Genomic DNA, 26,868 nt, shown 5'->3' with positions numbered 1-26,868 from the left:
ATTAATTTTACATATTCGACGAGTAATTTCCCTCCTAGCCTGCGAACACACACACTTGACTTTAAAATTAGAAAATCAAGAAAAACAAAATAAAACCGTAGGTTTCAATAAGAAAAATTATACCGATTTCTTTGAGAAAAAATAATCGGCGAACATTCTTTACGTTTTATTTATTTTTTCCAACATCATTATGGTTCACAGCACAACAATAACTTATCGGATTTGAAAGCACAACACCGTGGATGGCCGTTGCATATGCTCAACACCCAGACATAGGTCAACTGCAACATTAAAATACGATCGCGAGGAATGTACTGCTGTGCAACGCATGGACGTATTTTAGGGGGGTGAAGGGACAATCGCCCCCCCTGAATCCGTATTTAAGGAATCGATTATATGTGAGATCACATTTCAAATTTTTTTAACGTGGATAATTTTATAACAAAATCAAATTACACATGGCTGAAATACAAAATTGGACTTTTTGACGGGTCCATACTTAGTGAAAAATCAATTAAAAAACAAGCGTAACTTTCGAAACACAGACAGGTGTTAAAAAAGAACTACACAAAAGTCAATTTGTGTAACTAAGTGGCATTATATTAAAAAAAAAAAAACCAAAAATATCAAGGATTCACTTGATTTTAATATTCCCAAAAATGTGACTTGTAAATTTTGAGCCTGAATCAAAGAAAAAAAAATTGAGTCCCCTCGTCCTAGAAGTAAGTTTAAATACGCTCCTGGTGCGACGTGGGTTTCGATGTCTTTATATTGTTCGCGCTCCGCGACAACAATGCGCTCACAGCGGAGGCGACGTTACAATTACCATTTAACGTTATTCGATATTACTAATTACGGAGTCGGGGCGCGAAATTCGCATGAAAAACATTACACGTTTGATATTGTACCGGGAACACAATACGTGCGTGCACCTGTCTTCGCGTCCGTCGCAATTAATTCGATAAAAACGTATACATGAAACGAACGTTTTCTTCGGTCGATAAAGGAAAGTACGGTCGGCGTATCCTTAGAATGTACGGTTCACGTTGATCGTACACGTGACGCGACGGCACAGCACGTGGGTCCCCGTGTTCAATTGTACGCGCGCACCCTGCTCCGTCGTTATTTGTGCACGGCCGACGGTTTACATTCAGTTCGATATAATCAGTGGAGTTTGTGCGATGGACGCGACCAACGGACACGACGACGGGTTCAAGTTCTCATCGGCAGACTAGAAAAATTAAACGTGCGATAAAAATAAATAAAAAAAACATTGCTCGCAGTCGCAGTACATATCGTCGCGTCCGCCGTCTCGTAATATTTTCTCGACGTCGCCGCCGTTCGCCCACCGTCGGGTCTCCGCTTCCCCAGTATATTTAATTGTGTTTTCCTACGACAACACTAGTGTCCCGTGGTCGTGCGCGGTTTTCGCAGGACTCGTCCAACATTTTTTTCCCACTTTCATTATCGTCATCCTACTCCTCATCATCCTCCTCCGGTGGTGACAGATAATAATACTAATATCGTATACGAACGTTTCTTGTTCTTCGCCATCGTCCCTCCCCCCCAGTCTTACATCATCACCGATCGCCCTCCTTATCGCTGCACCGAGTGCCACCACGTGTGCCCGCAACCCATTTCTACCGTGTGCGTATCGTTATCACCAGTCGTGTGTCTCGCGGAATCAAATCGAAAACCGATATATATCTACACGTGGGACATCTGATCTCATACATCCGTACCGTTGACTTTTCTCTCTACGATATTGTTTCTTTGCACGCGAACACGCCTTACAACACACACGAACCGCGGATGAGAAAACAGTTACAGCCCGTGCATGGCGTACGCCAATAATTATCATACTCGTTGTCCCCCAGCGGATAGCTTAATAACAACAAAGTGTAAAAATACATTTTTCGCTCGTTCGTTTCTGTCCGTCCTGCGTCTAAGTGTCGAACAGGCATTGATCGAATCGACCGATTAACATTTCTCTCTCCCTCTATTTCTCTCTCTTTCTCTCTCTCTCCCTCTCTACCTCACTCTACCTCACTCTCGTCAACCTGTAAAGCTATACTCGTTCTTACAACCCTCTCCGTGCTGTGTTTCTACGTCGGAAACCGTTTTCCGCGCGTACGTTGTGCCACTGTGTTCGTCCTGAACATAAGCCACGTCGTTGTCATCGGTTTTGGCGTCTCTTTTAATGCGTTATCGTGCTCGTTGAAATGATACAAAACCGTCAAGTGAAACAACAGCAACCGTCGATGCCGGCTAATCAATGGACCGTGTTTGATTACGAACACTGTAACCTGTCGAAAACCTATCTCATACCCATACCAGGTACAATGTAAACGACGAGTGGATCTTTATTTTGATGTACAACGTTTACTGATCAACATATTACGATGATGTTACGTTACGCGCGTATGAATATAATATATATGTGTGTATACAGAGGCGAAATTAGGGGGTAGAAGGCGGAGATTCATCTCCGAACGTAAAATTTTGGAGGTTGTAATTTTTGTAATTATTAACAACTAATTTGATATTTTGAACTTTGTTAAATACTGATATTAGGTTAAAACTCAATAGGTATGATTGTATATTAATTATTAGAAAAAAATTCTCGAGAAGGGTATTTGATTATTGGTCTATGATAGTGCGTAATTTTAACATTTCCTTCGGGCGTAAAAGTTCCTAGTTCCACCTCTGTGTGTTTATATATGCCGTTTACCAAGTTTTTATAACCACTTAAATTTTCACTTCGTGTCCACTCCCGTCTCCGTCTGTTATTACACGTTCTTCTCGTAATTATATTCATACAAGACTGTACTCATAATAAAAGTGCAAAGCGTTTAAACAGTTTTTAGTTATAATATCGCGCCTTTTTCTTATTGTTATGATTAGAGAGCGGATTTGTATATATTTACATATTTATTATGATTGTTGGTAATCGATTTATTCTTCTATCGAAACATGTTTCAGGACTATCTGAACGTTTTAAGCTACGATTAATAATACATATTTTTACTTTTATTACATATTTTTGTTAAATATTGTCCTATTTCAAAAAAATCGCTGTTAAACCCGGGTAAAAATATATGAGAAATTACTACGTCAGTAAGACTCGATTTTCTGTTCATAATTTATATTAGATTGGATTTAATAGACATTAATAAGGCTTAATGTTTATAGACGATTGTGCTATGTACGTCATACATTGTACGTGTATGACGTTACGGTGTTATCTTTACGGTGATCGTTGACCAGGAGAATCCTATTTTTTGACGAATTAGTTAAAATAATTTACTAAGGTATATAATTTAACAATAATAATAAAATTATAATCTAACGAATATTATGTACATAGTTTATAATTTTTATTAAACATTTTTTTTTACATATATTATATTTTTAATTAGGTGTTTGGATAAAAATAAATGTGTACATAATGTTTAGTTTTAAATACATATACATCCTGGTTATGATAATGACGTGCGATTACTACTGTACAGTGTAATCCGAAATTCGGATTTTTCGGATTTTCTAATAATCCGGATTTATTTAACATCACTGCTGTACACTGCAGTTCATTGCGTGTTTACAGAGTTCGAAAGAAATGTGATTTGTGCACGTCTCTTGTGGTAAACTTTTGATTTCGTTACCACCATTCAATTTTATTATTTATTATCTCCTTCGACGTAAACGTGTGTTAACCGCACCATGCAAGTTGCGCACGGTTGTTACGTTTAACGCGCACAGTCAGCAGTGATTAGAATATTGTTACTCACGTGTTGATCGGATTATTTCGACTATACGTGTTATACCCACACAATCAACGGTAATATTCCTTTTTTTTCGAGTACAATTCAATTAGTTCATCGAATTGTATAATCTATTTAATATTGAATTATAATGGACCTTTTTATTGCATTTCGTATAATGCATAATGCGCACGTACATCAGTTCTTATTAATTAACGTTTATAGGTTTTAAAATGTATACTTGCGTAGCGTATGACTATTGTACGACTATAAAAATTAATAGCTGTTCCCCGATAGTCGCTGAACGTTGTTAATAATTTATATTTTAATACAGCACAAAGCACTGATGAAGTATTACATTACATTGGCCGTCTGAATAATCGAAAACCGAATAAGCGATTGTTGTAACTAACGAGTACCGTGGTAAAATAATAAAATTATATACATGATTTATACGTATACACTGTGTAGCTATTAAAATATTTATTGCGTTCAATTTTGTTGCATGGTAATTTTCGCAAATAGGTTTTTAACTACTCGTCTTAAAGAGAAAATAGAAATTACAAAAATGTTTTTCGTAAGTCACCTCGTTACAAGACCTCGTTTTATTTTGACCAGCTAACATGACAAATATCTATACCGATTCTTGACTTGATAATTTTTCATTACGAATGATGTTCCAAAATTAGAATGAATTAAAATAGCGATGGAATATTTTATTTATTTTTCTCAGACCGTTGGTAAAAACGGAATATAGTTATTATTCTCTGTAATTTAAATATTTGTTAATAGGTAGGCAACTTCAATTATTACGATTGCGTTTATACGTATATATGAATCATAATATAATAAATGTCAGATGATAAACAAAATAATTAAAAATCATGCGCGTACACAGTTAATTTATATTGTACATTAATAATTTATGTATTTATAAAAAAAAACTTGGTTCGTCTAATGTATAATTTCACCGGTAGTTTTATTTATAATTATAAAAATTAAAATATTTCATTTTTTATTAATTTATTTTTTTTATTTGAAAATTAAAGTTTCAACAACAATTGTTATTAGCCATTAGATGTTAATTATTAAATATAAGTATGTTAGGTATGAAGTTTAAAATTACAAAATTACTTTTTACATATTATACGGGTAAAGTTTACTAATAATATTTGTGATACTTAAGAATGTGATCATTTTCAGAGTTCGGTTTTCGTCAAGCGCTTCTATTTAATACTTCTACTAAGAACTATGATGGCATGTTCAGGTCGGTCCGTATTAAAGTATATTGTGTACAATTCTCCACTATATGTTATAGTTTATGACATGTGTCGCATATTGATTGGGTTTTTTTTCTAATTAAATATGAGTGTATGAGAAAGGATTGTCCGATTTTGATGCGAGTAATTGCAATGTCGTGTCGTCGATTGTAGTTGGAAAGAGCGCCATTTATGGATGGTTTTTTTATATATATATATATATATATATATATATATATATATTTGAGTTTGTTAGATGTTAGTATTGAATTCCAGTGATTTTGCCAATATTAGAGAATTTCGTTTTAATAGAATTTTTTATATCACCAGTGGGAATGTTATTTATTACGGGATTCAGAATATTTTTCGTTGCAAAGTCGGTATATTTATCTACTTTTTAATTTCTAGCAATACCGTAATGTGGTATGGTACCCACGTGAATACGATATTTTTTTTTTCTTTTCGGCTTAATATTGCCTGTATAATAGGGTAATTTCATATTTCGAGGATGGGTTTTTATGAGCTAATAAAGTACTTGTAAAGTTACTGATTATTAGCAAAATCGTTTTATATCAATAATCGGTAACTCCCATAGAAAAAATTAGTGTATCACGATGTAATTCTTTAATTATCAGTGTGTTGTTAACATACGAATTATTAATATGGTTTTTATTCTTAAAGTAAAGTAAGACTGTCTACTCCTATCACAAGGATTGTTTACAGTGATTGGGCATCAACATTATATATTAAATTTGTTTTTTATGTCTACGTGTTTTGATGTTATAATAAATAAAAATAAAATAATTTAACAAAAACCGATTACCAAACGCCCAATAGCTAATATTACAAACTAAAGCTCGCTTATATTGATAAATTTAAATAAATTAAATGTATTAAAATATTCATAGTGCTCTTGTTACATCTGATCTACGATTGAATGATAATATTTTTGAGAAATCTAAACTTTAGCGGATTAAAAATAAAATCGTGTTGAATATATTTCACACGCCAATTTGTTTATAGTATATATAATATGTATAAGATAAATAATAGTTTATGAATTAAAAAATATTCTATATTATTCGTGAACACGATTGATCGGCTGGTCGGATTACGAATTTCATGACGATTATATAAAAAAAAAAAAAAATGAGTTAATTGAACTAAATCTTTCGATGTTTTTTGTACGCTAAATATAAAATGAACAGTAAATATAAATCTTACACGATATTTTCAAGTAATTATTAGTGTCGCACAACGATATATATTTTATTGACGGGTATATTTTGGAATTTTTACATTGAATAAAAAATTTTCATATTATAGAAAATATAATTTGTAACAGCTTGATATCGATTTTCGGTATCGGTAAAATTGATCCGATATCGATATCGATTTCAAAATATGATATTGCATGTTACTAGTAATTATGTGCATAATTATTAATCCTTTTAAAAGGAATGTAATCAGTTACAATATAAAAATTTGAAACTGACCAATATTTTCAAATTTTTTTTCTTTTAAGCATTGCTCTCTATATTAGATTAATAGTATTTTTTTATTACTCTCAAGAAAAATATTGAGAAAATTAAAAAAAATATATTTCTATGAAATTTTATATCCATACAATACAGTATGAAGTGTAAAATTATTGATAAAAAATTATGAACCATAAAGTTATTTAGTCTGAAAACACAGAATTAAAAACATATCGTTGTAAAACCAATAATTTCCGCTTATCCATCGGTCAGAATATAAAATTATACTATTCGTAGTTGAATATTTACTATATATACAGAGACTAATTGTATACAAATAGCAAATTTCAAAATGATGTAGTCTATCAATACTGTACAAATTATTGATTTTGTATTAGTTACTTAAAAAATGGATTGGTATTCAGAGGCGGAACTCGGGGGTGGAAGACGAGGATTCATCCTCGGGCGTAAAATTGTATTTATGTAATTTTTGTAATTATTAACAACTAATTTGATATTTTTAACTTTGTTAAATACTGATATGAGGTTAAAACTCAATAAGTATAATTTTATATTAATAATTAGAAAAAAAATTCTCTAGAAGAGTATTTGATAATTGGTCTATGATAGGGCGTAATTTTAACATTTTCCCCGGGCGTAAAAATTCCTAGTTCCACCTCTGTTGGTACTCAATGTGTTGTCAAGGACCTTAATGTTAGTTGAAAAATACCTGTATATTGAGTTTTCTATAAAGTTTCACCATTGATTACAAACACAAATAACAAACAATGGTTTCATTTGTACTAAATTTTTATTATTGATTTAAAAAGCATAATATATATGAAAGAAATTATTGTATATAGCACTACATTCAATGGATCCGAAAACAATTGTTAAATGTATTCGATCCAACGCGTATATAATATAACGCAATAATTTCTGCACCGTCAGAATGTAAACCCAATAGAATTTTGATGTTAACACGTATGAAATTCATTTTCTTGTCGATTAGTAGATTTATAGTAATAGTGAGTAAATTGTAAAAAACTAAAAATAAATGTCAAACGCGATCGGAAAGCCTACAATTGTGTACCGCAATTCTTGGATTTATTGCATTTTGGTTATTTTTTCGAATATTATGTTACATTACGGATTATTAAACAAATATCTTAGACATTTCGTTTGCTATTCGTCTGTCGAACTTAGACTTACTGGTATATACCAGTATGGTATAAAAGCACGAAGATGCGTCTAAAAGTTTTCTTTCCTATACTAAACAAGCCTTTGACGGTATAGCGCGGCTGTTGACATGATACACGCGTGTGTAGAACTAATCATCCGCGGACGCCCGGTTAAATGAAAATATGGTTATTGCGAATTAGGTGCAACGTAGACATGTATAATATGTATAATTTTCGACGAGTCGGTAAAATTATACAATATACGTGAAATTGTTGGCTATTCGGACGTTATTTCAAAACGTTTGTCCAGCGTAATCTAAAAACAGTAAATAAGATATAGAATAGTATTATTATTTTTTTCACCCGTTTCATCGGTAAAATAAATTTTAATAATGAATCCGGCACATCAGTCTAACACGTCCGGTACATCCATCTCAGTGGGCAATTGATTGATTACAGTGGAAAATCCGTGCGGATTAGAAATCAGACCAAACATACTATATTCATAAAATATTTACACACGGGTAAAAAAGTAACAACGAATTATGAAACTCATGTCGCGGACCGTAATGTAGTTCGAAGAGTTATTGAGCACAGAGAGAAAACGGTCAACTTTATTTGTGTATATGAGTATAAACTATTATTCGAAGGGAATTTATAAATTCACTGCGGTTTTTATCCGGTATTCGTCAATTGTGCCGAATTTGGGACACTACCTGTATAGTATACATCTATTGCGCTGGTATAAAAAGGGTATATTAAAAAGATATACAACTATTGTGCCGGTATAAAAAGGGTATATTTAAAAGGTATACATCTATTGCGCCGGTATAACGACTGTACAGTACAAGTAAAAATCATAATGGTTAAAAACAAAAATTAAAATTAAAATCAAATTTATCATTCTACATATTTGGTATTTACACTAATAGTATATTATACACTAATCCTACAAATTTTGAAAATTTCTTAGGTCTAATATTAAATTTAGTTGTGTCTATTTTACTATTTATTTTTTTTTCATAAATTTAGAGTTTAGTCTATTTGTGATAACTAAGAGAACACATATTATGATTTTTGCGTTACATTATTTTTAAAACTCCATAAAAAACAAAAATATTTGGATGGGGTGAATAAAAATATTTTCCAAACGCTGAGTGAAATGCCTCACAGGCATTTGTTGTTCTTTCGCCTGATATGTTACATGATGACCAAAGATACGGGGGAAAATTTGAATTTTCTTCAATATATGTATCAATGAGGTAATCTCAAAATGTATTAACTCGAATATCGATCGGTGCAATAGATGTATACTTTTTTTTCCATCCCATAATTTTTCTTTCTTTGCCTGCAATTTTTGGCGCAATCGATATAAAGCTTTTTTATCAACGTACGTATCGTATGGGAGTATACAATATTAAATGTTTGTATCGATACGGGTAACCAGTGTCGTAACTACCCTCCGTGATGCCATTGGCGAATTTTGTTTAGGCGCTTGTGTTACCTCGAAACAACCAATTTTAATTCAACGCAAACGCGCCCCTCGCTTTGCTGCGCCCTTGGCGACCGCCCATTTCGTCAACATCTAGTTACGGCACTGCGGGTAACTGCAGCTATGTGACAAGTGTTTAAGAAAAAAAATAATATACCTGCCAGGACGCACGGCGACACAGGTATGACATTTAAATACACACACACACACACACACACACACACACACACACACACACACACACGCACATATGAATTACGATCGTTATTATTATTATTTAGCCAATTCCGCCGGCGGGGTTTATTTTACTTTATTTTATTTTGACCCTCCGGACAGATTTCCTGTGATGACGCTTTGGGACACGTGCACCGTACGCGCCATGACGTACTTACACATGCAAGAGCTAACAACGTATGTAAATGTGTGTGTAAGGATACGTGGTAGTATAATGACGATATGAAAAGTCTCTCCGGACGAGTTATTCCAATCATTAAACGTGTATTATGTACAAGAGGGTTGCAGTAAAAACGCAAAAATATAGCGTACGTCAAATTATTAGTCGACTGGGTTAACGAAATTATGTCTTAAGTGATTAAAGATAGAACGCTGTACCTAACCTGCACAACGTACATGTAATAATATAAGTGTGTGTGTGTGTAAACAAACGACGAGCGTGCACCGTCCGTAGAAGTATAAAAATATCCGCGTCCCCGGAGATTGGCGTGACGGAGCCTATTATTACAGTATTATTATTATTATTACATACGCAGTGGGCACCGGCCAAGGGTCTGTTGTCGAACCGATCGAATACCCCTTAACGTTTTATCGTTATTGTTATTAATATTTTTCTATTCATTTCTCCCGCGCCGCGATTGCGATACTTGTAGGTAAGCGATTCACGTCGGAGAACGGGGAAATGGCCATTTTTATTTTTTCCGGTGCAATATTATATTATGTTTTCCACCGAATGCGCGCATCAGTTTTTTTTTTTATCTATCTTTTTTTTTTTTTTTTCTAATAACCTAATGGAACGCATTATGAAACAATATTATTACCGCGCCGCAGACGGCGTTGGCGACAAACTTCTTGTAAACATTATAATATGTAAAACGAACACACGATGTACGCGAGACGATTGTTTTCGGTATAATATACACCGTGTCATCATCAGCAAGACGCGTTTCTTTCTCCGTAACAATACACGTACGCTATCACAGAAATTCGGGCTTGGAAAACAAAGTACTTGGCTGCGATGCGTTCGTCTCGCTGTCGTTAAACGTTTTACCCGTGAAATAAGAGGGCGAGTGAGTTGAGGGAGAAATAAATTATGTCCGTTACGTGTGCACCACCGTGCCACAAGCGCTGCGGACGTCGTACATATACGTGGAACGGAATTATTTTTAAAGGGACGGAATTATTAAAAATATAATGTTATTATATCGTTACACTGCTATTAGAATATAATACGCAGGAGGAAAATAAGAAGCTGTGTTACGCAACGTTCGAGAGAGAAAAAACAGAGACAACGTTCATATTCTTCCCTTTTGTGTTTACCCACCCCTGTCGCGCGTCACACGCATATATACACATTGTACGTACATACGAAATTGAATAGATGCCGAAATATATATACATTGTATTCCGTAGACGATCATGCGCATTGCATTATTGTTATGATGTTTATTATTATTTTATAATAATGTGAAACGGTCGCCGGGAACCAGTGGATATGACGCGCGCGATTCTTCCACGCTCCTAGCCACGTGCACAACCTAACTGTCTTGTTTGTCCGAGGAGTCAACTAACCGGACGAGCGTAAGGAGCAAAACAAATATCGAACGGTGAAACCGACCGTGTGTACAAAATTATAAGATAACACTAACGTTACAACGGTCATTATTATTATTATTATTATTATCGCTGATTGATGTATTACGATTACTATTAATGATGTATTATATTACTACGATTTGATATAATACTCTTATTATTTCATATTATTATTTGCACAAATTCGTGCCGAGGGCGGGTTCAGCATCCATTTACGGTCGGGTCACTTTGTAGAAGAAATAATACAATATAACTGATCACGGGCGTGTGTACGAATGTCTTTGAAGGAGCTTAGACCACCCCCCCCCCAAAAAAAAAAAAAAAAAAAAAAAAAAATTAGTCGACGACACTGTACTATACCTATCAACGTTTGTTTATTTTTATCTATTAATTAGTTCTTCTAAACGTGTTTCGTTTTTAATTTTATTTTTTTCCAACGGGGGGTGCGTTTGTCCCCGGTGTTTCCGTCTGATCCACCCACGATTCGCGCAACGTTAATGTTATTCCGTTCCAACAGCGATCCGTCTGCACCGTTTTTACAACATTTATATTGCCATACGCGCGTTTCTCGCGCACCGCGTTTTAATAAATTTTAATTTTTTGTGTTGCAGGTAAGAAAAGCCAATCGCTGGCCAATGCCCCGAAGCGAAGCAACCGAAAATCCTCAGGTATTACTTGCTTCTAAGTTATCGTCAACAGACAACGTAACTCGCGCGAATCGTAACCCTCCGGCGTACAATAGCACACGTTGCGCGTATTATGTTCGTGTGGTGCCAATCGACGCGCGTGTACGTCGGAGCGTATTTCAACGCACAAAGCACGCGGGGCACTAGTGCCCTCCCATCCCAGTGATAATCGAATGCTACCCGTTGACGGGCGATCGTGTCACTGACCAACGCGTTCCCATTACGACCGCGGTCCGCCGAGGTGTTCAGTACGTTCCTCCGCCGCAGACGGCACCACGACGGTTCGGTGAACTTTATCGAAGTGCCGCCTAATGAGAATCGCTTAAAATACGTTTGTGGTGCGCATCGACTGCGTGCGCACCGGTCTTACGGGACCCGTTCCGTTACACGTGCGGTGTCAGCGATCGAACGCGTCTCCCGTCGCAGCCGATACAACTGCGCGCGTTATAATCGTAACACGTCAATGTTTTTCGCTCGCATCAAACGTAGTATACGCGCGCGCGTGGTGCAGAATACCGACGCCGATAGACGACCGTCGACGCTGTATCAATTTTCTCCCCGAACACGCGTGTTTCACGTCCGAACGACCACGCCGTGTGCCCGCACGGCCGTGATACCGCCGTACGAGACTCCTACTCGCTGGCCGACCGAGCACTTTCTAAAAGTATAGACCAACTGCACAATTAAAAACGCCATTATCTTTCCGCTCGGTGAATCCGCACTCCTCCTAATGGTTCGTGCCTGCGAGGCGCGATGCACCGCGCGGGCGCTGAAGATCTGTCAGCGATGATTTCCTCCGTTGCACCGTTGTTCGGGAAAACCCGAAAGCTCGGTGCGGTCCGGACGCGTTTTCGATCATCACGCGCGCCCGTTCGGTCCGTTGTTACATTTACGTGTATCCTTCGAATCGATCCCATCGTTTTTATGGACATCGTTCGGCTCGGTCGTTACTCTAACCGGTAAATGACCATTTAAAAATGGTAATGTCCACGAGAAAGTAATAATTACAAAACACTGCCGAACGTATCGAATACCGTTCGGCGATTACACCGATAAATCCGTGCGCGCACCGTTTCCTGAACATAAAAATCCGCTACTCGACATCATTGTGTTACGAAAATACATTTTGTACCGCGCCACGAGGACCGACGATGATATCTGTTCATCGTTCGTCCGTGTCCGACTCGTAAAGTCGGTACAACTACAGTGCGTCTGGTCAGAAAAAACAAAATTGTTACTCATATTGTTTGTACACAACGGTTTTACCGAGTTGCGAATGTCAAACGTGGTAGTATCGTATATTATTATTGAATTCGGTTTCACTATTGTGTTGAGTCACCGGACGTCAGGTCTCAAGACCAGCGATCAACAATAAACGTACCCATTACATTTTTTTCATTTTTTATTTTTGTAATGTTTTCGAATCGTTATTATAACACACATGGTTATGATTGTGTTTCTACGACGTGTGGCCAATAAAATTAATTAAAATGCTTACTGCTCTACTCTGGCACAAATCGCACTACTTTCTTCGTATAATTATATACTTTGTACACTGAACGCATACCACTTAAAATATTTAGTGTTGTTACATAAAAAAATAAAAATTATTCTATTTGAAAATGTTAATGACGACGAATAGTAATAGTTAAAAAAAAATCGAATTGAAATGGAATTATTTAAATATATATTACAACGATTTATTGAATCCAACTATCAAACGAATCAAACTTATCGACGGTAATGCGTACAAATAATCTTATCATTTATAGTCATCGCTACTATTACTGGTTCATATAAATAACACGATGAATACGATTATATTTTGATAAATTTATTTATTTAAAATCATTAATATTAATATGAGTACCAGTAAAATATGTGCGTGTTAATAATTATTATAGTTCTGTACTATGATATATTCTAAAATCATAATCGTAAACTAATTTGTTGTTTGATGATAGCTGATTTTAATAAGCTATTAGATTTTAAGTTACGAAGAGCGAATTTCCGAAATACATTTTTTAGTTTCGCTTTTAAATACTGTTCACTGTTACGCATTGTAAATATTCTTAACGGTGACTGATTTGGCATGATAATTATTTTCCGGGATTCCGAGTTATAGTTATTATAGGTAGTAATTGGGAAACAGAGCTATTCAACAATATCATATTCACTTGATGCAAACGCTAAACAGATACAAATCGATAATGACTCGAAAATAAGTTATTCTACACAAAAAAAACTAAACTCGAGAAATCGAAAAAAGAAATGTTTTTGATTGTTATGACGTACCATAAAAGTGTTAAGGAAATGTGTTAATGTAATACCATCATAACGCGTTATTTTTATTTTTTACGTGTATTTTGATCATTTTTTTAAAATTATAATTACAAATTATATTAAAGTTTCGAGTAACGTATTAATTTATCGGTTTGAAAAAAAAATTATTTCACGTAACACTGCAGAGATACATATCACCGGATACGCGTTTCGAAAATGTACATTTTACCCACTTTTGATTATCTTGTTCGCTTCATCTAGATGACGTGATAATTAATTTTATCCCGATGGAAAATCGTTATGATATTATTGCGGTTACCTTAAACTTATAAATTAAGAGATTTAGTGCGTAACTGTTGTTGTAATATTCGTGCGCGATTTTAATATTTCTTACGAGGAAAGTTTATGCACAACACATATTACATTTACTGCAATTATAGCATGAATACTTATTTTTAACTAGTCCGTATGTGTGTACGTGTCACAACGTCGAGAAAAGTATAAATTACTTTTATTTGTATTTTATAATATCCTGCAGCGTCGGAACGGGTTATGGGAAAACGTCGATGAATCTCACAGTGTGTAAATTTACGTCGATAAGGAGATGAGTTTCGCAACGTAAAATCTGGTAACGTTCTCGCACAAGGTTGGGACCTCTCTGTCCGCGCGTCGGTATCGCGCGTTATGTTCGCGTTGGCCGACATTGCAACGATAACGTTGTACAGCCTTGTTCTCTCGACATCCCGTACTTGGAGGCCACGTTGCTGCCACGTTGCACGGATAGGAAAATCCTTGATCTTGCGATATTTGGCATCGTCAAAACTGCTACCGGTTCCCGCGATCGTCGAAGCCGCCGTTCGCGTTTTGCCGAATTTCTCGCACGATCGGCTGCGATTCCTGACGCACCGGACGAAGGATCCTCGCCGCCTAATCCTTAACCCCTCGCCTCGCCGCACCGTCCAACCGTGTCTGCGGATTGCGTATAATACCGTTCACTTCCGCGTCCGAAAGTGTGCGCGTGTAACTGTAGTTGTGTTTCGCGTGCGCGTGATAACCATCACGCGCTCATGCGATTTTCTCCGACTATTGGTTACCAAAATTTTTTCACGTTCGTTTTCTATTCGCGCGCACGGCGTACATTATTACATCGTCTGCACGTACGCGGAACCCGCAAAAACCGAACGTCGGATACGTCGTCTTTGCGCGCATCTACATTTCATGCAATTTCGTTTAAAGATTTTAACGGTGGTGCACGGAAATGCCTCCGCAACGTTTTCGAATCACACGGTACGAAACTGTGATTCTTAACATTTTAATACGCGTTATCATTCATTTGTCTCATTTCCGTACGAATCGTCGTATTTATATTATCTGTAACGTCGAATCCGAAACAATAGAATATGTACACACACTCGAACGAGTCAAAACATAATCTATAATACTTCGATTGTCGTTTCGAACATTTCAGCTATTGAAGTACCTATTATTAGTGGTTTAAATTTGCTATTAGACGACTGACTGAATGACGTTACTATTATTTTAGATTTAATTATCGAATTCATTCCATGGACGAATTACGTATTCCGTATAAAGCCTACAGTGATTAAAATAGATTTAAAATAAATGACGTTACGTTATGTTTTACATTATCGCGTTTTGAAAAGACCTTTTTATAATTTTTAATCGCGAGATTTTTAAAATCCATCATACTCGTATTACAATATTATAATCACCGCACCGTAATATATCAGGGATGTTGCGCCCCTGCACTCATTAGTTCGATACCCTATAACACAGTGATTATCGCGAAGTCAGTAAACACATGGTCTCGTATATTAGTGATAGCCTACCACTGATAGGAAACCGACACTGGAATTCACACCGAGGAGTGTTCTGCTCGTATCACCCGTCCCACTCTTCGTACGGTCGACCAAAAATTATCGTCGTCTTATATTGACATTAAGCAAAACCACTGGCGAACGACAGCGGGTACGAATCGTAACTGTAAAAACGACGTTGTGTTATTTTATAATAATAATAATAACAGTAATAATGCCATACGCCAACTGCAGCATAATCTTTAACCACGTGGTTAGCGTTTATTAGCTTAAACATGATTTTCGTTTCTTTCACTTTCACGAATACGAAAAACGTTCACGCGCGCTCAACTATGTTTATACATACACATAGCTGGCTTATAAATATAACAAACACAATACGTCTTTGCACGCGCTGTATACATTGCGAACATACGATAGGCATAGCAATGCGTGTGTGTATTAATATCTATGCACGTACGAGTAATGTAAATTTTCAATTAACTATCTTTAAAAAACCGGATGTGTTTCAAATGCGTCCAGAGGGTGTTCGAATTGTTGTTTTTAAAACGAGATACGGTCGATGAGGTTTCTCCGAAACGGTACACCAATGGAAAGGCGAACTGGTCTGATGAGATATCGTGTTTGTAGAGAGTGCAAGTGTATTCAAAACTCTTGTCTCGTGACCACTTGCGCGTTACTCTCAGCTTGCTGCCGTAGCGCTGAACGTTATTGGAATTTGTGCGGTAGCCATTGCCGTACTTAGACATTTTGCGCCCCGGCGCAAAAAAAAAAAAAAAATGGTGCCCTTCTAAGGGTCCTACCCACGGAAAATATAGGAGATAGATTCTCATGAACCTTTTAGATATTCTAAAATCAATGCTATTTTTGTGTAGTAGGCACGCCACTGCACGCCGCACGCGCTAACATAATACGCCGTATTATTATCAATAACTTATGTTTATTGACATATCACAACAAATTTGGAAACTAATATTAGGGCATATTAATAATATTCTAGATCGCTGATAGCTATATTGCTATATGTATATTAATAAATTAAATACATTAACATTAATTTATGATACTGTTATTGAAAAAAAAAAAAAAAATAATAATAATTTTAAAAGTTCAATAATTCACAAGTGAGCAAATTTCCGACCACAAAATTTTGGCGACCCCAATAAATTGGCGTCCAGGGCAGTAGTAACCAGTGTTCTCCCCCTAAATGCGGCCCTGGCGCGAGCCTTTTCGATTATTTCACTGAAAACGTTGCCATATCAATACGGACAACAATGTGCACGTGCATGATACCGTACGTCGATTGAATACGATTTCCGTGTGCTTCGGATTAATCTGCAATTACTCTAGAAAAATGCGTTCGTTTTTAGACTGCAATGTTTGACGTGCGACAAAGCCAGTTTTCCTATTTTTTTTTTTTTTTGCAAGGACGCTGCTGATACACGCATACGTGTAACGTATTGTATAGTTAAATCGCTGGTTGATTCTTCAGAACTCGTTAAACAACTGTTGGCAGCGACGGCATCTTTTAATATAAACAAAACCCGACAGAAAAAATTAACACCGGTCGAAATTTTAGCGAGAACGATTATTATGCGGTATTCCTAAAAACTGGAATTCTGATTTTTTTTTTTTTAATGGATCGTCCATCAACTTTTCGACCATACGCACGTGTACCGGTTTTTTCGATCGATCTGTAAGAGTTGGAAAATACTTTCACTTTTTGAGACTGAGCTATTTTTCAGGATCAAATATATCGATGAAAAAATATTTTGCAACCGTTATTATTGATTAACTTTACATTAATTTCGATGAATCGGATTTTATAATTCAAAATTTTACTCAGTACTTTCAACGTTAGATTGTGAATATTACATATACAAATACAGTGGCATATTGTCAGTGTCGGATCTGGGAAATTTGATGCCCTGAGTTAATAAAAATCCAGCGCCCTTACGTAAGTGGAAGTATGGGGGTATGTTTATGACTCTTTTATTTTTCATAAACATAAGAGCCCCCTTTTACAAACAGCGTCTTGGGCAATCATACCCCTAGACTCTGCTCTGCATATTGTACCTAAGCAACTTTAACAATATCGATTAATACTGCTGACTTAATACGTGGAATCACTGCTTCTATCTAAATGATAATATATTATTATGTATTTTCAAGTTATTCTGATTGATTTTTTAAAATAATTCTTTATTTCTAACGGAAAATATAACCATAACATGATTATTATAATATTATGTATGATACAACAAGGAAAACGATTTCAAAGTAATTGCTAGTCTGAATCTTTATAACATTCATATAATATATATTATATATATTATTTATAATATCAGCATAATTTTTTTGAATGAATACGCGTTAAGCTTGTATGTATTTATAGTTTTTATAGTATATACTATATATTATATATAACCATAGACTATATTAAATACTATTACAGATAAAACCAATATAACGTAAATCATATTTTTAAAATATTCTTTTGAACTTGTATAGTATACGAAAATAATTATTGTTATTATTATTGATAATTATTATCGCTTTATAAGGTTTGTTATAATAAATATAAATATATTTTAAACGGTAAAAATATATCACAAATTGCTTATAATACAAATATATTTTAGCATAATTTTTTATTATTTCAGATAATTATTTTAATTTCATTTTTTTTTTTTTTCATTACCCTTTTTGATCGTGCACAGTTATTAGGATTTAAAATTTTGACTGATTTTAAAACCTCTGTATTTTATTTCATTTTATAATTTATAATATAATAATTAAGCTAAACATGTCTTATAATAACAATAACATTTACTTATACATATATTACATTACATTAACTATGATACAAATAATAGATCTTAATAGAATTATTCTGTAAAATGCTAATATTTATCCATTAAACATAACGATGATGGAATCAAAGTCCGTAGTTTAATTAGTTGAATCACGTGATATAATAATAAAATAAATATAGGAAAATCATAAAAAATAAAAATATAATTCAACACCGAATCTTCAGAGCAATTGATTTTGAAGAAATTGTATGTCGGTGTGAATAATATATGTTACAACAGTAGAACGTAAAATGCATTTAAAAAAAAAAAAAAAATGACAGAATAAGTAAAATATTTAAAATGTAATCCACATTAGCATAATTGAAAATATGTATAAAATTAGCCGTATGTAAGTACAACAAGTAAATAGTTCGTGTTTTATCGAATACAATAGTGCGTACGCAATCCGCGAGTAAGCAAAAACCGAACGCATTGAAGTAACTGGCCTCCGGCATTAAGATGGTAGTAATCATGCTATCAATGTCCGCGTTTATCTAGTCCGATGATGGTTCGGATCGATTCGAAAAATTTGAATCGGACCAAATCGTCATCGGACGGGACGGAATGACTGTTGGTGATTCATTCCAACGACCGGCGAAGAAAAGACCAGAGCCGTACGGATGCGGTGGACGAATGTAAATTTCCGAACGATTTATGTTAACGTGTTCGTACGCTATTATTGTAATGCGTTATACATGTGTGTGTGTGTGTGTGTGTACATTTTTCTTCTTTTTTTTTCTCATTATTATTTTTTTTTTTTTTGTCTTATTATTATTATTTATGAGAAGCAGATAGGACCGAAATTATCGATATGATAATGTTTGGCTAGAAGCCGCGCGGAGAGGGATACGTGGTTCCGCGGTCGCGGGGGGACCGCGCGGAGTGAGCGCCATGACGGTACCGGCACGGTCGAGACGGCCAGTCAGCGCCGGTGCTGCGTGCCGAGATCAGTTCCCCCGAGGACGCGCGTGTACCCCCGTCGGTAGTCGGACCAAACAGTAATAGTATAACAATAACATTTATTTTTCAACAGTTAAGTTTGAACATTTTCCGAAAAAATTTATAAAAAAAAAAAAAATAAACAAAACGGTTAGTTATATTTAACATTTTTTTTTTAATTTTTCTTTTTTTTTTTTTTACCATTATTCTTATACCGTCTCCATGCCCCGTTCACTATCGCGCAAAGCCGATTGACGTGATCATGCTGTGATTGGATTTCGAATTCCGACGGATTTTTTTTTTTCGATTGCGGTCAAAAGCGATTTTGTTTTTCGAGTCTCGGGAAATTTGTCCTCCAGTCGTTCGCCGAAAAACACGAACACCATTTCGACACTGCAATAACGCTATAACACATACTACTCGCGCGCGCACGTGATTTTTTCGCAGTTTTTTCGTCAGTTTTTTTTTCACGCACGTTTAAAATGTACGAAGCAAAGTGTATCGTTATGGACTATCAGCATCACAACGCTCAGTTGCAGGCTCAAACGCAACAGCACTTGCAGCAACTCCAGTCCTTAGCTCCGGATTCGACCAGATGGAATCAATATCAACAGTTTTGGCGACATCAGATGCTAATGAATGGTATTAAATCTATGATTAATTGTTGCATTGTACTTAATAAGTTTGCGCTCGAGCGATGCGTAGTATTAACCGATGTGTTCGGGATCGAGGACAGATCTCGTTCGTATTTCCAAAAAAATCGTATCGCGACCTTACGACTGTTCCATGCACCCGAGTACATGTCAAAAAAGGTAATTTCGATGTTATCGTACGCCATACTCTGTGATACGTTGCTGTTACGATACATCATGATTCGATAAAAAATAATCACACGTTCTTGTAGTATTTATTGGACATTTTTGGAGAAAACTATAATCAGTGATGTTATACTGACTGTAAGACATTATTAATAAGTCGCTATTCACGCGTATATAAAACTTCTAACAAAAATAATAATAATAATAACACAAATAATTTGTTTAATAAATATATAATCAACACGTTAGCGTGTGTATATCCTTGAAGTGGTCTGTCAAAGTTCTCAATATACATACGTATTAATAACAATAAAAAATATGATGAATATAACACTAATATTTTCTTCTTCTAGATTATTTATAGTGTTACGTTTTAAACGCTATCGAAAATAATGAAAAAAAGTCGACTCCAATGATACTTAAATATTGATTAATCTATAATTATGTATTTGTTCTTAGAGTTTTTATACGGTCATGTTATACTCAAGGTGACACTTTTAAGGGTTAAACAAAAAAACTCGTCAAAGGTCGCGACATGTTATCTTTTGCGTAACATTTTTTTCCATGCATACGATTCGATTTTATAATCTATATATTAGCAAAATACGAATATTTTTTTCATTTCATCTGTCTACGACGTTAGGTAATACATGTAGCATAAACCGTTCTTTTCTTTCGAATCTCTTTAATATTATACGTTATCAATACTTTTGACGAGAAAAAAAATTCCCTCGACAACTATAGCAGTACGCGTGAGTATCATATAATATTATACTCTGAAAATAAAAATAAAACACTAACCAGCTAGTTTCTTTCGCAACGAAACGAAATAGATGATATTGTCTCGTTATGTTTTGAATACCCAAAAGTGAAATGTCTGTTGAGACGACCTTGAAAGAGACGAACACCACTTTCTATTCGATTCTCGAGCGCACACGTGATTAAGCTTTCATAATGAACAACAATACATTTGGGTCATTACAAATGATTTTCTTCTCTTCTGCCGTCTTCTGTTCTTCGATTCCCCTAGTCCCATGTCTTTTGTAATGCATTCACCAATATACTGTAGTATAGGTGGTACGGGCAGTAACAATAATATCATTCCACAAAGAGACAAATTTATTGAGATTCGAGTGAATTATCCATGAATGCCACGCGATCACATTTCCCGAGACTGAATATTATACATGTTCGTACATACGAAAGCAAATACGTCCCAGTCACTGTTTGTATAGGTATATACGTACCTACTTATCGCCTTAAAACCGAATAAATCGTAACGCACCGTGTGTCACATACTTTTATCTTGGCCAACAAAATTTATTATAATTTATCTTTGAATTGTATTTACTGAAGTTTCTAATCCGTTCGGTGTTTACATTGTTCGAGATTATTAAATAGATATCACTTATGATTATAAAAATAAATAGTAATAATAGTAATAATAATAATAATAATAATAATAAGTACTTAATTCATTTGTCTGCATATTCTATACGGTAATATAGAACACTTTTCCCCCCATTCCTCGCGTAAAAATAAATATAAATATCCACACCTTCGCACAAGTGACACGTGTTGTTCAGTAATTGACATATATATATATATATAAATTATATTAATGTTATTTGTTCTAAATCCGTCGGAATTTCTGCTGGTAATTGTTCCTTGTGCCATTTAACAGAAATACGTATACACACAAACACACACTAACATAAATACATATACTTTCAGTTTCAATGGTCAACTAATTACATTTGTATAATATACACATAAGGATGTCCTTAACGAATCTTAATGAGTGAAATTCGAAAGTTTTATAATCGTCATTAATTATGATCGCAGGGATTTTAGGACGCTAATCAATTTATTTATTATTACACAATATAAATTTATTTTATGATGTACACGCGCGAGTTTTTCTGTCGCGGTGACGACTATATTTTTATTTTTTATTCATATGCTTTTCACATATTATCATTATTATTATTATTATTATTATTATTATTATTATAACTATAATCTTTGTCCGGACAATAAATGAAAACAGAAAGCGATATTTTATTATTGAATGCTACAACAAAAGCGAACCTATTACCTACAACCTTAAACACCTCCTTTATACGTATACATGTCTACGGTTACTCGGAGTTACTTGGTTTTTTTTTCATCGAAACTTTACGAACGACACCCCTACAATACCTTCTATCTGCACATCACACATACAAATACATTTTAGGTGTATTTATGATGCGTTTATCGACAACTATTTAGTCGTAGGCCCACTCCGACGAAGATTGTCGATAAGGTGAGATTTTAGAGAATTTTAGAGACTTTAACGGTAGATGCCGCACGGAAGCGAAAACGTAGTCGAAAATGAAAAAAATACACGACTCGGTCGTTATAAATTGCGCGCGTGTAGGTAGTGTATAGGCAACGTTTACCATAACGTTAAATTCGAATCGTTCTTTTCTGCGTTGGGCACGCTGAGGAACCAGCAGACTATTATATCCACTTTCACTTGCGCGTTCCTCCGTTATTTCCGGGGTAGCCAGAGCTGTTCGACCGGTTAGCGCCTTAAAGAAAGAAAGAAGGAAAGAAAGAAAAAAAAACAACAACGTGGGCATAAATACACTTTTTTTTTCCCGTTGTTTTCTCGATGCCGACAAAATATTACCGGTATAGAAATTATTGTAAATTACCACTGGACGACGTGGTGCACGTCGGCGGCGATGACGGCGATGCACGTGTAAACATTTGTAAGACATATTTATGTGCACTTAGCATTATTATAGCTTGCCTATATATAGTGTTTTGGTGAGAGATTTCGAACGTATGTGTAATTTTAACGATTCGCACCTACATACATCGTTTCGCCGAGGAATTTATCGCAAACGTCCATCTGCACTACTGAAATACTACCATGTAGGTACGTGTGTTGACAAAACACGCGGTTTAATGTGTACGAAAACAATTTTAAGTGACATTATAATTGCATAGGTATCATATTTGTGTATACTGTACATTGAAATGCGTTGTGCAAATAACATTAGGTTTTTAAAGTATTGTATTAATCACTAAAAACTATAAAAAAAAAAAAAAAATGCATATAAAACTATAACAAAATGTGTTATTATTTTTGTGATCTATCAAATAAGTTCAAAAAATATGATGGTTTCGACTGTGTACAACTATTTTCTCGGTTAAATTGTACATTCGTATAGGTGCATGTTCTTTAACAGGGAATAAGAATAATGGTTAGAATATATAATATATGTTGGCCCTCGGATACGTCACAATTACTCGTAGTGCAGTTATGGTTTACATTACTGTTTTATTCAATAATGCGGTTGGATTTCAATGAGAATTATATTACAAAAGTCGTTTTTTATACAGTTATAATGTTAAAAATGATCTATGATGACCAATCGGATCCCGAACGCGTGCTTCGCAAAATATTATAATATTATACGCGTCAACATTGGAAATTACAGTATTACCATACGTAAAATATATATAAATGCGATCCGCGTGTCACGTGTATCTACTTATACATACGCGTATTTGGTCGAGTTTCAAAACCTATCCCAAAATGTACAGTAAATATAATGTGTAAAATGTTCTCGACGACGCGTACACGCATATAAGACATTATAATGTATAAAAATAATATCGGACGGAACGTTATCATTAGCATAATATCATTATTGTGAATAATAATATCATTTCTCGTGCCCACCAATAACGGCCACTTTGTCGAATAGGTTAGGCACCCGGACCGCTGAAATACATCATATTATTATTACTACAACTACTATTGTTATTATTATTATTATTATAATATTTGTCTTTCTATTCGTACGTACGTACATCCGCTGATACGGGATCATATGTATATAAATTAAACAGTTGTATGTAAAATGGTCGCCCACAATCGAAAATATTGACGATTCCGTCACCGCGAAAGTGAAAGTATAATTTTTAATGTTTTTTTTTTTTTTCGTGCGTGCGTGGCGCATGCGTATACACGTCCTTAAACGTACGCGTACCATGTAAAAGAATATCTCATCGTATCCCCGTGGACACCCGATCGGCGCGTGCGTGTATTAAGAAAACTCTCACTTTCTTAGAGCGGGCTGCAAAAAAAAATCGTTTCGCTACCGCCGTCGACCCATCTGAAAACCAGAACGCGTAAAAACGTGTAACCGTAATAATAATATTAATAATACTCGCTAAATCGGTACCTCAGGTGTGTATTCAAGAAATTAAATAAGAGCATACACGTCAAAATGTTCATTAAAATGTATAAATCGAACTATTTACATTCGAAATTCAATACGTAGGTTAAACAAATATAATAATAATAATATAATATACTAGTAGTTCGGACATCTAATAAGGAATTAGGAATAAGGAAAAAAATTAATTCACTATGATTATAACACGAGTTAACAATAATATTAATAATAATATAAAATACACTGTTTTCAAACAATACTTTTCAACACTTCCTGGTGTTGAATAGTATATAGTTTTTTTTCTTTCTTTTTTTCATTTTTTTTTTCTGGAAAACTTTATGTCTGGCTATGGCCTGCTCTCAAAGCTGCCCTACCCCCGACCATACACATGTCGGCGAGGGAGGAATAACTGGGTAGCGGGCAAATTGAAGTTGCGGAGAAGGGGTTTTTGCCGTAGTTGAGTAACGATCGCGGTGGAATTATAACGGGACACAGTTATTCCGAGTTGACGGATGAGACGGGGTGGTGGGGCGGAGGTCGAGTGAAAGACGGTTCGGTTTTGGTACGTTGGTCACACTATTCATATATATATATATATATATATATATATACATATACTTGGGTATGTATTTATACTACCGCACGAGAGTACATGGTGCGGCGCGACGAGTGAAAGTGAGATGGGAACCACTTTCGCCGGGAAATACCCGCTTGACGACGCCGCCGCCGACGCAACCGGTGTCCTTCCGGAATCCACTTCGCCGTCGCCGCCTTGCCGTGATTCGTTTTTTTTCTTCTCTCTCCCTCTTCCACTGCTCCGCACCTCCCCCCTTGCGAATAACGTACCTGTCTGGTGCACGACCGAGTCCGGAATCGTTATTACAATCGTTTTATTTCTTTTTTTTTCCACCGTCTCCATGTTATGATTTAGAAAATCCAACGGTAAAATAATTACCGCGCGGTCTTGCAATAGAGCTACCTCTACTTCTATTATCTTATTATATTATTCGCGCTCTCGTTACGTTTGTTTACTGGCTCGTTATTAACCGTGCCGCGTGCGCATTACAACTGTATTCCAACGAGTTTCCATGTGGCACTGCGTTCCCGCATCGTAGAGAATCACCATCCCCGGGCTGCGTCAATACCGTCCCTGGCCGTAAGCTCTAATATTGCCAGGTGCTCGTCGATTTTTTAACAACACGACAGATTGTTGAGCTGTAGAAACCCTCTCGGGACGGACGGCGATCCCTTCGCCAGCACGTCGTTAGCGACGAGGTCCCGATAACTGAACGTACTGGTATTAATGTCTGGATGAGCTGAGCTCGTCCAACACGCAACGTCTATACTGTATGCTTTGATTTGCAATCTCGGACCGTTTTTCCGGTGTACGCGGTACAATCTCGATGGTTCGAACCTCGATTTTTGATGGTTAGAAATGTAGGAAATTTCCAAGGAATTTTTATCGCTCCGAGATTGTTCGAATGTCTGAATGTCGACTCGTACGGCGTTCCTGTGTTTGGATTTATGTCTTGTATTGGATGTATTGGCGATTTCGACGATCGTTTCCATTCCTCTTTGTACGATCGACGATCGCTTTGCCAGTTGTTGAATTCCGATTTCCGATTATGCGCAGATGCGCATAACATTATTGTATAAATGTATGTAGTTCGATTTCGTACGTTTAATAATAATAATAATATCTATTGCAATATTGTACATTTATTTTCGAGATGTTAGAAACGTTACCTGCGTAATTTATTATTATAATATATGTGAGATTATACCTGTTACGATATTATACTACAGTCAAATATTATATTTGAACGCCGGAGCAAACAACGGTGGTCGCCTCACCGATAACGACGGTAAATTATGCCAACACTATATTGTGGCACACTCAATAGGCATCCGTACAAACGAAATTGCATAATTAACTATGACTTCGAAAATACGAAAATAGTAATTAATATATAACGCGTTGTAACGATTCAGCAGCCGCCGTCAAAATTGGTTTTATTGTTTTCCGAATATATCTGAGGCATTTCCACTGCAGCCACGCACGTGTGCACAATTACGAGTTTGACATAATAGCATAATATAAGTAATAGCATTGATTATAAATACTATTTATAATCGATTCAATGATTATAGTCTTCAACTAGAGGTTTTCATATTTTAGGGTTGTCTGCTTGTCCAGTGTTCATATGGCT

The 26,868-nt window shown here is 35.4% G+C and overlaps 1 protein-coding gene across 8 annotated transcripts in view; it reads left to right on the top strand.

Moving 5' to 3' along the window:
- Positions 1-26,868, top strand: part of LOC112693143 (hepatic leukemia factor) — a 73,123-nt gene that overhangs the window by 35,138 nt on the left and 11,117 nt on the right. For 6 of the 8 annotated variants that reach the window (XM_025568072.1, XM_025568071.1, XM_025568074.1 and 3 more), the window contains one exon: positions 11,613-11,669. In XM_025568072.1, the coding sequence (XP_025423857.1) occupies positions 11,613-11,669 (57 nt within the window). Of the gene's footprint in view, positions 1-11,612; positions 11,670-19,577; positions 20,245-26,868 lie in introns of those variants that run through there. The other 2 variants (XM_025568078.1, XM_025568073.1) reach the window with 2 other exon arrangements.

This window comes from Sipha flava, unplaced genomic scaffold (genome assembly GCF_003268045.1).
Source record: "Sipha flava isolate LNK unplaced genomic scaffold, YSA_version1 81_pilon_pilon, whole genome shotgun sequence".
Taxonomy (NCBI): domain Eukaryota; kingdom Metazoa; phylum Arthropoda; class Insecta; order Hemiptera; family Aphididae; genus Sipha; species Sipha flava.
This window is presented reverse-complemented; position numbering and strand designations above follow the sequence as displayed.